General features: G+C 38.3%; 1 protein-coding gene across 3 annotated transcripts in view; it reads left to right on the top strand.

Moving 5' to 3' along the window:
- The window catches only part of prdm11 (PR domain containing 11), a 53,705-nt gene that overhangs the window by 14,801 nt on the left and 25,007 nt on the right, over nucleotides 1-13,897 (top strand). For all 3 annotated transcript variants that reach the window (XM_039754540.1, XM_039754566.1, XM_039754530.1), the window contains exons 3-5: nucleotides 3,186-3,283; nucleotides 8,741-9,003; nucleotides 10,190-10,257. In XM_039754540.1, the coding sequence (XP_039610474.1) occupies nucleotides 3,186-3,283; nucleotides 8,741-9,003; nucleotides 10,190-10,257 (429 nt within the window). The remainder of the gene's footprint in view (nucleotides 1-3,185; nucleotides 3,284-8,740; nucleotides 9,004-10,189; nucleotides 10,258-13,897) is intronic.

Genomic DNA, 13,897 nt, shown 5'->3' with positions numbered 1-13,897 from the left:
CAAAAATAGCTCCTACAGCAGGATGTACAGTATATAAAATTTATGTGAGACTGTGAACCTGGATAATGCAGCACATGCTACTCACCGATATTAGTTTTCAAAATAGGTGCTCCTGGATGTAGTTTAATTATAAAACCCCCTTTTTAATTAGAAGCTATTGAGAAAGCCATTATCAAATGCCAATAATTTATTCATTTTAAAAGACAGTGTTTTTGCTATGACATTGTTCTAGTCACGGCCATGAAACTACTCAAACTGTTAATATCAAAAAACAATCCAATTCAATAATTGCAAAGATTTATATCTGTTAATTCACTTTTATACTTGCTTTCTGTAATTCTCATTTTTTTTAAAAGACCTGATCAAAATTGTAAGTATAACCAAATGTATACAGTACACTTGTAAAGCTTTAGGAACAAATCCTGAGTAATGTGCAGTTCATAGAAATCAAGCATAGAAACTTTGGTAAACTTATTATTAAGTTCACTTTGTTCTAGAGTTCAGTTCACTTTTAGTTGCAATACATCTGAAACATTTTCCACATTAACAAATAAAAGATTGATTAACGAATGCCAATAAGCTTTTAAATTTAATAGACAGTGATTTTTCTATGACATTGTTTTCATCACGAACTTGATAAAAGAGATGAAAAGACAGGAAAATCTGCCTGGCACTAAAATCTTGAAAGTGAGAGTCAAATTCACAAAATAAAATGGCAACCTAAGGTGCATAAGTCCTTACTACTGTCTTAACATTGATTCTTAAAATTAGGAAAATGAACAGGCTTTGTTTCATGCAGTTAACTCAGATCATTGGAAACTTTGAAGCATGTAGAAACAGATAAAATAACAGTGCTGTTCCAAAACTGAAGTGAGATCACCCAGAAAGCTATTAACTATCTTCCTCGTTTGAATCGTCTGAAAAATGCACAAATTGCCTGAAGGCACGATTGAGATGCTGCTGCTGGTCAGTGATAAAATCTGCATATCTTTAAAAATGCATTAGCAAGACCCTTGCAAGCAAGCAAATAAACCATGCAAATTTACAGTGCTGCAGACTATGACTATTCTTATGGAAAAGGTTTGGTTTAACTATTTTTGGATTGCGCCAAATGGTAACTTATTACACTTGCTCCAGCCTGCTATAGCATAATATTGTTAAGAGTGCCAGAATATTATATATTACTGAGAGCAAACCATTTGTACCTGTGTCTTAGGCGGGACATGATCCAAGGGCTATAGTTTGCTGAACCCTGATTTATAGAGTGAGGGATTGCGGGGCTATCAAGGAACAGTATTTGGTACTCAATGTACTTATTTTGGCTGGTTGAAAGGTGGATGAGCCACTGAACTTAATAGAAAAGGACATTATCTTATTAGGTGTTGGTATAGGGGGCAGATATTTTTTTCTTCTTCTCTGTTTGATTCATTTGTGATGTTTCCGTGATAATCCCTCCTGTATCATTTCTGATAATAAAACCATATTTTTCATAAAGGGTTGTCTTTTTGATTTTCTTTGTTCTGGGCTAAGGTTGTTACAATCATATCATTGATATAAATGAATGAGATAGAACCTGAGATTATTCTGCTCTATATCAGCTATACTAGGTTTTTTGTTTTTTTTATTTTACTAGGGGACTCTGCCCCCTGCTCACTTCGCCCACCCCCGTGTTTGGTTTACCGGATATACAATACAATACAATGTATTTTTTGTATAGCCCAAAATCACACAAGAACTGCCGCAATGGGCTTTAACAGGCCCTGTCTCCTGACAGCCCCCCATTATTGACCCTCTAAGAATACCAGAAAAAACTCCAAAAAAAATCCTCAATACAGTATCAAAATAGAAATTCTAGAAGTATGGAGTAGAATTTCACATTAGATGATATCACATAATATGATTTGGATTTGTTTTAAGTCCTGGAGACCTCATTCATCAAGCTGCCTCCCCCATTTTGCTATTCCACATCTGAAATAGCGCTAATACGATTAAAGGACCCCTCTTTCCCACGATTCCTGCGATCCTCCATCAGGGATGACTTTACCTTAGGCAGGCAATAAACAATTTAAAGAAATTGTTATTTTCTTGGGAATTGTTACATATGCATTATTTTCACTTTTACTTTAAAAACTTTTGTAAAAACAATACTTGTCCTTTATTTTCGGCCCTGTGCGTGGTTACATCTCTTTCTTGCCAGACGTATAATGCTGCTCGTGTTCGGGGGGGGTTCGTCGAGGGTGCGGTTGAGCGCATGCTAAGGATATGCCTTTGGATCATTTGCTGTCTTTTTGCTGCTTGTGAGCTGCCTCTTCTGCTTGTCGCATGTCTTAGTTTTAACAGTTGGGAGCACATGATGCTTGTCTGCCACAAGCAATCCAACAACTGCTAGGTTAGGTGTCTGTGGACTTGTTATAAATGATGGCTCACTGCCTGGTCTCGCGTGAAGTTGCAGGACGTATAACGCTGCTCGCGTTGTCGGGGAGGGGCTGCTGTTGTGCTGCCCTTCGATGTTTTTAAAGCCTGTACAGACGCTGTCCTTTTTGCTACTTTCTGTCTCTGCTGCTCGCGTTGTGATCGCTTCTCTGTGATCATAAATATACACCTGACCGAATTGTGTTTTCTTTGAAATTAAACTTGTCATTGCTTTAACTGTTGCAGGTCCACAGATTCTTATTGCGTATGTTCCATTATTGTGTAAATCTACGTTTTGTGCATTGAATGTTGCAATTGCGAGAAGACTTTTTCTGCTCTTTTCCTTTTATTTCTGACCTCGCTTTGTCCTGCTACTTTTTTCAATTACACCTGGTCCTGATGATTTCCTTTTTTTGGCGCTAATGCAATCTTTTATTCGTCGACGTTTCATTTATAACGTATTGTCCTTTATATGCTTTATATGCACTGAGACACCTGTATCTGTGTGTGCTTCTTCCCTTTACACTACTGATTATTTTTTTTGCCCATTCTCTTTTGTCTCGCGGTTCTTTTATGTGTCTTTCGTGATCTTAACGTGAAGATCACGTATAGTCTCCTAGTCATTCATTCCACAGGATTTTTTTTTTTTATAATAGAGAGACATTAAGAATAATCTAGCAAGATGTGTATAAATTCATACTAACTAACAGGGTCTTTTAAAGAAATGGTTGTGTGACATGACTAATTCTGAATGTTGAATTTTTTGACTGCAGAATCAAACAAGAGGAGAAGCAGCAATTTGAGGAGCCTAGGAAGAAGCTGAAGGTGAAACCAAAACCACTGAACACCTACCAACAAGTTGACTTTTGGTGTAAGATCTTTTCTGTGTATATTTGTTATCCCAACAAAAACTTTCCATTACTATTTGCAAGTACTTAACACAGAGTGTTATGAAACTTGGTGATAATCTTTTGACCTGTTTGAGATGTGTAGTATTAAACTCTACTTACACTTGTGAAGGTGTCTGTAACAACTGTTTTGACTTAATTCTGTATTTCAGTTTCTAAGTGCATAATAGTAAGGGCATTTGCCTCGGAGGAGGAATAAAAAATCATTAACAAAATAGGTATCTATTAGTCACATACTATTATGTGATAAGATCTTAACAAAAGCTTCTTTGAGTCTTGAGCGTGGTATATAAAAAGCTTATGGTTTGTTGGTAAAATGACTTGTGAATATGAAAACTTTATTTGGTCTTATTTAGCTAAGGATTCACAGGTCTTATATTGAATTATACAGTATTGAGAGACATATTGTCTTGCACCGAATGCTACTAGGGATGGGTCCATGCTCTCTATGACCCTTAATTAGGTTGAGTGGGTTTTATAATGACATGTTAGGTTTTAATTGCATACCTCTGTCAGTCAGGATCTTCCACAGTTTAAATTTATATCAATTCTTTCTGGGAAATTTGTCCAAGTTTTACGTAATTGAAAGCTTTATTTATTGACTTTGTCCTCTTTAATCTCCATGTTGATAGCATTACTCTATTTAATGTCTTCTTTGACATTCAGGGACGTTTTCTTGTTACAGCATGCCACGGCATATGCATCAACTGATGAGTTGACAAATGCCACGTCACTTAAGGCTGAAGATGCCACATGCCAGTCAATACTGTCAGCAGAGTGCTTTAATAATTTAAGGAAAAATTCACAAAGAAATATTATTAAAGAATTATTATTCTTTACATTATATAGCGCTTTTCTCACTACTTTTTCATGATTTATAAATTCACGTTTAGGCATATACTTTTGTGTTATTTAAGTTTTTTATTCATAGAATCTTATTCTGATGACTGTTTCACATTTTAAGTTGAATCCCAGAAGTTATATTTTTTTGTTGTCTTGATTTTCATTGTTTATGTAACATTCCCAGAGTTGATCACTTGACTGTGCAATCTTTATGTATAATACGCTACTGTGGCTGTTCGTTTGTCTGTCCAGGATTTTGAATCACCTGTAGCTCACAAACCGTTTGAACTATTGACCTCAAATTTGGTACACATATACTACATGACGTTTACTATCCGCTCTCCCATTGATGATTGACCTCCAAGGTTATTCCTATTTTTATTTTTATTTTATTTTATTGCAGAATCAAGCAGAATGCGGCGCATGTGTACAGGCTCCGTTCTCATCCCTACCATCTTCACCATCACTTCCCCTACCTATTCATATCTTAAATCATTCTTGAGGCAGATTGAAGGTTTAAGTGCCAGCTTAAGTGAAAAGTAAGGAAAACGTACTAAGTAATTGCAACACAAACACTGACTTAAGCAGTTTTAACATGAAAAGATGCCAACAAAAGAAAAGAAAAAGCGGGCCACTAGGGTGGAGAAAAGAAGAGCTGCTCAGGAAGCAGCATGCACATCAACTTCTGAGAAAACAAATGCTAAACATACAGAGAAAGTATGAAAACTATGAATGCTCAAGTCAAGTGTATGCAGTGCGCCGCTACTGGTCACAACATAATTACAGTGGCATTTATACTTTAAATTTATCCCTCAGTAGATGTAAAATACTATTGTTCATAATAGTGGTTGATAGCTTCCTTCTGAGTTAGGCCCTAGTGTTAGATTTGGTTTCCTGATTTTTGATCACTTTAGTTTATGACTCTGTTCTGCCCTTTCATTTCTCTTCACCTAGTTTAATTTTGACTCCTGATATTCTTGCTTTCCTTTTTTCATATTCTAATCATCTACTGGAGTCAGATTTATTAAAACTTGAATATACAGCTTTCTAGGCAAATGCTATTTTAAAAAAAAACAAAAAAATATGACTGGAGAACTAACGTATTGTGGCGGATGGCCGGAGTCCATGCCTGGCCAGGACGCCCCTTCGCTGTATATTCAGGGGGAGCAGCCCTGGAATGTGCAATAACTCCCCCTGGACACTAGATGGCTGCCCCCCTGGGTTGGAGTGGTGCCTCGGTTTCCCGCAGGGCCCCATGGGAATTGGAGTTGGGTACAGCCCTATTGGGTCCTGCACGCCAGGGGGTGCTGCAGCTGGGATGCCTGAGCCCATACAGTGTATTCTCCAATATAGTGCCTTTTTGTTACACTGGCATCCCAGATTGGACAAAAAGGCACTATATAGGTGCCTGACCAGACACAGACTCACACCGGAGGCACGAATAAAAACAAGGAACTTTTTATTTTGCTTCACCTGTGGGGCACATCTTCCCCATGTCCCACAGGCACAACACAGTCCCAAAACACACAAAATAAAGCACACCACACTCCTTTGTACCACCACTCCTCCTCCAAGCTTCTTCCTCCTCCTCTCGACTCTGGCTATTGAGCGGTGGCTGCTGACCCCTTTTATAGTCCACCCGGGTGTGGCGAATACATTGCCCATACGGACTCAGGAGCCCCAGCTGCAGCACCCGCTGGTGGTGCCTGCGAGACCCAACAGGGCTGTACCCAACTGCAATTCCCATGGGGCCCTACGGGAAACCGAGGCACCGCTCCAACCCAGGGGGGCAGCCATCTAGCATCCAGGGGGAGGTATTGCACAGTCCAGGGCTGTTCCCCCTGAATATACAACGAAGGGGCATCCCAGCTGGGCATGGACCCTGGCTGTCCGCCACAGTACATTTACAGCAACATCGGTATGCTTCATTTTGGAGAGACTGGGAAATGCAACCAAACAAGGAAACTGATGACCCATGCATATAATAACTCATATCACTGAGCCACAATTATAATGTGCATTGATCTGACAAACATATTAAACTGTGAAAGTGAGGAATATGATATACAGGTTCCCTTTTAAGCTGTCCAATACTGTGTGTTTGCACTGAAGAACTTTTTTGTCTATTCATCAGTTTATATAGTCTACCTGGTGTCAACAGTTCAGGAATATCTCAGCCAACCATCACTCTATCATACCCACTGTGCTATAAGTCATTAAGTGACCGACGAGGCACTACATTGAGTTTTTGTTTGGTTTGGGTGTACATAAATAAAAGATAACAGGTTTTTGCTAACATTAAAATGTAAATTTTAGCAGTGTCTGATTTTACTAGTGTAATCGGAGTGCTTTACTGCACTCATATTGCAATAAAGGCACCTAATGGGAACGGAGATGCTTTTATTAACCATACCAGTTACATTCCGTTAATACATAAGTCATCTGTGATGCCATGATGAGACTGACAAACGTGGTTAGGTGGCCTGGGCCAATCTTTGATTCTTTTATTTTAAGGCAAAGTAGCTTGTTGGTAAGGTAACTGGCTGAATCTTTGTTTTCAATATGGCCTTTACTATTCATTGTAATAGCAACAATTTCATTACATGTGCCAAGTAATAGTGGGTACCTGCACAGACATTGGCACCTTAAACCTTTCAGAACCCCAGAGTACAGAGGAGATGTGCAACAGTGCTGCACATGCTCTGGGCACACTCCGTTGTACAACACAGCATGAAGCGTCACACTGCTGTACCAGTCAATGAAAGTCTGTTGCATTGTGATTGCATATGTAGGAGGTTCATTAGCATAGTCCATGATTGATTTGGGGTGGCACATGAGTGGAGTTTGACGGGAGTTCATGTATGCACATTTACAAGATGATTGTGATCTATAAAGGTAAATTGTGTTAAAATGTGAATACAGTAGGTTTTATAAATTTGACGTACACATTTTTGTTTTTTGGAATAATCATATTTTCACCATTCACTCCACACAAAGTTTTATAAATGAGAGTCCTATTGCCTCATGTATAAATGCTGCGTATGCACAAAAATGTTGTGTACACCTGTTTCCACGCTCATATTGCGATGTATAAAAACTAAACTTGTCATGAAGCCACGCACATTCTCACTCCAGCTCCCTGCCTTGCGTACGCACATTTTCTGTTTCTTTTTGCAAACTGGCGACATACAGCGTCAAAGCAGTGCTACTATTACTGTGTAGTTTCCCTTTCTTTTTTAGATTCACATCCCTGACACGGCTTTATCAAATAAATTGAAATTAACCACATATCATTTATAAATTTTAAGGCATCTGATTGTAATCGACCTGTAACAATATAATTGGTCAACAGAATGGCCAAACTCTTCCAAATGCCATAGCTGCTTTAGCGTTGTTACTCTCATTGCACCCCTCAGAGTATTTTAACCCATTGTATCTGAGTGTGGAATCATAGCTGTACAGTAGCTGATTGGAAAGCTCTACGGCGGGTTGTGAGTGCAGAGGATTATCGGAATGCAGCTTCTACCCTGGAGAATATTTATAGCATACGCTGCCTCTGCCATGTACACAGAATATTTGAACTTCTCCCATTCAGCAAACGCTTCAGAGCCTTTCCTGTGGGAACCTCAAGGTTCAGAACCAGTTTCATCACCAAGAGCTAACACACTCAATCGGTCCATCAAGTACTCCAGTAGAACTGTTTTTACTTATAAGTACAATTACCTCACTGTAAACTTTCACTACAGTTGTAATATTGCACAGCCTATGCCACTTAATGAACCATTTGCACTATCTGGACAATATGTACATGTATATTGTACTTATGCTTTCATATTGTATATTTTTCATTGTTTTTTATCTTGTTCTTCTTATTATTATTTTAAAGGAAAATAAGTTTATGGAGGATTTGCATATAATGCATCTCACATTACCATACAATAACAATAAAGGAATTCAATTCAATAGAAGAGGGTGCATATTTACAGATGATAAAGACTGGCTTTAAATTTAGATTTAGATTTCCAAAAGCTATCTTCTTAGAATTCTTGATATCATTTTTTAAGATTAAATAAATTAAAGTATGTATATTACATTATACAGATACATTTTTGACTTTATTTAAATAATGTACACTGTTAATAATTAAACGTGTGGTCACGGTGGCACAGTGGTAGCGATGAGCTGGCACCGCACCCTGGTGTTGTTCCTGCCTCGCGCCTTCTCCAAGTGTTTGTTATTTAGGGTGAAAATAATTTCCTTTTCCATAATCAGTCTTAGAATAAGCTTTTCCTTTAATTTTTCTTTTTTTGTATCATGGAGAACTTTACTTAACAAAGTATTGCAAACGTAGGCCCACAAATGCGGCCTCATTAAGTAAAGTATGGTATAACCTTTCTAGGCAAAAAAAAAATAAAGCACAGAAATATGAAATCAAACATCTGATTTGCCTTTAATCATGACTGCACACAGATTGACTTTAGTTATTAACAAATATGCTGTGTCTTGTGTTTTTTATAAGGTTTACTTTTTATCTCCAATGCATGATCTTATTCTTTACCTTTTGTTTCTGCCTGCAGTCTGTGAGCAATGTGAGGAGTATTTTGTAGAGGAGTGCCCAAATCATGGCCCTCCTGTGTTTATCCCAGACACTACTGTACCAGCTGGTGTCCCTGATCGTGCATTCCTTACGGCACCCTCTGTAATTGAGATTATCCGTGAGCCTGGAGTGGAAACTGACACATGCTGCATTAGCAAGGTCATCAAAAAAGGTGTCTTGTTTGGCCCATATGAGGGAGAGGTTGTCTCGCAAGATAAGTCCACAGGATTTTTTTCTTGGATGGTGAGTAAGAAAAAATTCTTCTGAATAATGTGCTTTGGGAGTGTTTTCTTTGTGATTTATGTAACCTTTTTAATTAGGTATTGAAAAAAAGTGACTTGCATGTCTCTAGTTCTCTAACTGGATCAGGCCATAGCATTAAAGTGATGGGAGGAAACCTTTGGTAATCAAAATTATTAAAAATTATAAGAAAACAACAAAAAAATTCCTACTGTCACTCTGGGCTTATCTTCCTAGGTTTTGAACCCCTGTTTCTCAGGTGGCGTGGATCATCCACTTAACCACATCTCAAATACCACAAAGCCCTTCTTTTCTCTCGGTATATCTCTGTTGCTATTGCTTTTTCAACCATGGCTTATTCCTGTCACAAGTGAGCCTTCTGTATAGCTCTCCTTCTAAATCTAGATTCAGTGATTCCTCCTGGCACCCATCTACTGAAGTTAATTCTAGTCAAATCCTAAAATCGTTTTTGCAGCCAGGTGTACTTTACTTTTAATTCAGTGAAACCATACTAGATCTCCCCCTAGTACACTCTGATGTCTATGTAGTTCTTAAAATTTCAGGTCTGCCAGGCAGCCTGTAATAAAATTACATTATGGTTCCACTAGTCCTAATGGATGACAATGTGCTGGTATTCTTGTCTCTCAACAACCACTTTCTGTGGCCACACTCCTTTCCTGAATAAAGGATTCAGTGGGTCCAATCCCACTAGATTCCTGCGGGAAAAATTTCCTAAACAATCCTAGCATTGTAACAATCAATGTTCCTCTCCCTCCTTGGGCCCATTCCTGAAATCTTACCCTGTCCTTTCCCATTTTGATACCACCTTTTACCCAGGCCATCTGTTGCAACAAGAACACTTTCCACAATAGCAATGTTGTCTCATGCTGTAATTTTGGTCTGTCCTGTTTCAGTACCTCAATGTTGTCTCATGCTGTAATTTTGGTCTGTCCTGTTTCAGTACCTAACTGTAAGGTTTGAATGGTATGCACAGTATATATCCCACTAATTCCAATAGACAACATGACATTGAAGACTTTTGCTCAATATGATTAGTTTTAATATTTTGTAAATGCTCCATTAAAGAAGGAATTCCAAGAAATACTTATTAATTGTCAGACTCATGTGTTACTTGCTGCTGAAATATGACTTGTCAACTTCTTTCATGGTTCTTTTGATTATTTTTCAGATTGTGGATAAACATAACCATTATAAATCCATCAATGGTACTGATGAGACTAAAGCTAACTGGATGAGGTATGTCAATCACTGTGTGGAAAATTAGATGAAAGAAATTAAAAATAGAGCTAAAGAAGATTCATGGCAGTGTTAAACAGATAAGAAGCATCTTATTACTTGTAATGCATGAGAATTTGATTTCTTTTAATTATGAACTTCCATTTTGGAAAAGTGAACAATTTTCAAAAACTATGTGAAAGCTCCCACAGTATATATTAAGCCTTATTAGCCTCTTAGGAATCAGAATCATGGGTCTTTAAGTTCTTGCAAAATATGTGGAACATGTTTTTTTTAAGAAAATATGATAGTTTAGTTATAAAGTAGAATCACATCCCATTGTCATAGTTCTGTCTATCCTGAAAAGTCCAGGTAAAGAACAGAGAAGACAAGACAAATAATATAAAATGTGATGTTTCAGGTTTTTTAGCAAACCAGTAATGGCATACCTCACGTTAATGTGCAGCGAGTACACTTGACTTGACCATACTCCACGCCCGTACACATCTGCTGCATGGCCACCGTGCTGCCTGCTGCCAAGAGTTGATTCTACAATGAAATAAACTAAAAATAAGTAATAATTACAAAACTCTTCGCTTTTAATATAAAGCTGTTGTGCAGATTTTCAACATAATATATGTGTACCAAATTTCAGGCTACAGGTTATTTGATTTTTGATCTTGACCTTCCTGGTTTGATCTTTGACCTTGGAGGTCAATCATCACCCTGAAAGCGAACAGTACAGGTCATGTAGTATATATGTACCAAATTTCACATCAATAGGTCAAACGGTTTCTGAGCTACAGGTGATTTAAAATCCTGTACGGACAAACGGACAGCCACGGTACCATCTCTTATATATTTATTTCTCCTCTGGTTCATCCTGCTTCCTCTTTAAACCTGGTCCCTCCTACACGCAGCTCACACGGCATTTCTCGATTCCTATTCGTCCTCATCCAAACCCTTCCCCATGCTGCCTGCGGCCTCCCATACACCCCCACGCCGCTTTTCTCGAGTCCTGTTCCTCCTTTGGACTACCGCGTTCCCCGCTCCTCTCTCATGACCCCATTGGTGTCATGTCACCGGCCGATATCTAGCCTGACCGCATGACCTTTCACTTCGGCCATGTTTGCGCCTGTCTTTTCCATAGCCTGCTACAGGAAGGTACTCTCTCGACCATTGCCATTGGTTTCACTCCTTGCTATTGGTTTCGCTCCTTGCTATTTTCGTTATACTGCGACGGTTGTTTCCTAAGCCTTTGTTATAAAATAAACGACAGCATCTTCTCTGTCGACGGGTTTTTGTACAACATCATCTGTATTCCGGGATCCGGCAACTGCCTGTTCCTATTAGTGGGTTATTTCTTGACACAAACGGTTGACGAAGGCAATGCACTCTTACTACGACATAAGACAGTAGATTTCGTTGCATCACACTGGGACAGATTTGGAGACATTCTTCCTGTTATTCTTTCCAACGCAAGTCGAGTTATCACAAGTCACAAGTACTATCAATACATGGCAACATCTACAGTTTATGGTGGTGAAGCTGAAATTCAAGTTCTTTCCGAGATTAGAACTTTCGACTCATTATCTGTCATCTCCAGCAAAACACCTATTCACAACTATGTCTTTCAAGAAGTATTTCTTTCTTCTTGATTTCAGAATTCCTTTCTCACCGTTTTCCGTTTCTATTCTTACACCGGCGTATGCTACAGCGGGTGTCCACTAGTATTATATAAGAAGATAATTTGAAAATAACAGTTGAGCAGAGAGATTTAGTTTTAAAATACTATTATAGGATTTTCTGAATAAAATTTAAGATGTAGGAATCACCTTCTTTCCCTTGTCCTGTAATTCTCATATGATGTGACAGGCAACTTACAGCCCACTGCCCATTGTTATACTGTATTTCTCTGACTATCACTCTTTTGATCTAAAACTCTGTTCTGAGTAAGAGAAGCATTACATGTTCCAAAACACAATACAGTAATCTCTCTTTTATCGCGGGAGATAGGTTCCAAGGCCGGCCGCAATAACTGAATTTCCGCGAAGTAGGGACACCATATTTATTTAACAATTTAACGTGTATTTGGATGTTTTTAAACCCTCCCTGTACTGTTTACAACCCACCCTTTACTCTATTAATAACAGGGACAACTGTTAAGCAATATGAAATCGGTAGATAAGTTTATAGTTACTGTATAGCAAAGTACACATACCTATATATGACGTGATGATGGTGATGAATATGCTGTGCAGTAAAAATGATGACGATAAAGGTGATTATGACTTTTACTGCACAGCCGATGACTGTATTTTACGTCTCTTCAGACGGCGGTGCCATTTCCTGGGGCACCTCCACGGTTTCCGAAGGTGTATCCGTAGTAGTAGTAAGAGCTGGCTCTTTTTTGAGAGGCTGCAAAAACATTGTGATCAGCAGCTGCTGCCGCTGCTTCTTTTTTCGGTCGAAGAGCAGCTTGTAGGCGGTCATGACGTCGTCGACCTTGTTGCAAAATTGGACCGATCAAACCATATCGTCGTCCCATTCCTGTGACCGCTCTTGCAGATCCTTAGCCAGTCTGCAGCCACAGCCGCGAACGTTCTCCCTTCCTTCAACATATCCAGAAGTTTCACCTTCTCAGCGATCATCATCATTCTTTGTTGGCATTTAGGCTCAGCACCAGAATAGGCCAAAATAAACAAATGTACATAATATGAATGAGACCACCAATTTCAGAGTATTTTTTCTGTGTTGTGTAAAGCAAGTTAGGACTTTTAGATTAATAAGAAGCAGTGGCTGACATGGTGTGTTTGTTGGGCACATTTAATTATTGCACATTATGCTTAAATGAAAAAGACTCATTCAAGATGTTAATGCACCTCAATGTTGTGTTTTTCCTGAGTCTGTTTTTTATATAAAATTCACCTTGATTAATTTAATGTTATGTTAAAAATGCTTCCTCTGACATTAACACTCTTAATTTAAAAATTCTTTAATTTGCATAACTCTTTTGTTAGTTCTTTTGAAATAGTAGGATATATAGACACATTTTTCCCTGATTTACCCCTCAGCTCCAGAGTTTTAAAATGGCAAATCCAACAATTCTGACGTGATTAAAGTACACATTGCAGAGTTTAATTTAGGGTATTTCCATATATTATGGTCACACCATGTAGAAATTATAGGACTTTTTTACATGGTTCCCCAATTTCAGGGCACCATAATGTTTGCAACAGTTGGTGTCACAGGTTTTTTTGATTACACAGGTTTGTTTCATTGCTTTATTAGTGCAGCCATACGATACCTAGGCTTGCTTCTACTTACAGAGTACTTTTGGAGAGTCTGTAATTGCCATTGTTCAACTGTGTCAATGAAAGTAAAAAAAAAAACATTTTGCAGCTGAAAAACACAAGTAAAACCATTGGAGACATTGGTAAAACATTAGGATTACCTAAACCAACTGTATGTAATGTCATTAAGAAAAAAGAATGTACTGATGATCTCAGTAATCACAAAGGGACTGGTAGGCCAAGGAAAACCTCCACTCCTGATGACAGAATATCCTCACTATGGTAAAGAAAAAAACCCAAACACCTCTCTGACAGATCAAAACAGTCTTCAGGTGGAAGAGGTGTATGTGTCAGAGACTACTATCTGC

The sequence above is a fragment of the Polypterus senegalus genome, chromosome 1 (genome assembly GCF_016835505.1).
Source record: "Polypterus senegalus isolate Bchr_013 chromosome 1, ASM1683550v1, whole genome shotgun sequence".
NCBI classification, from domain to species: domain Eukaryota; kingdom Metazoa; phylum Chordata; class Cladistia; order Polypteriformes; family Polypteridae; genus Polypterus; species Polypterus senegalus.
This window is presented reverse-complemented; position numbering and strand designations above follow the sequence as displayed.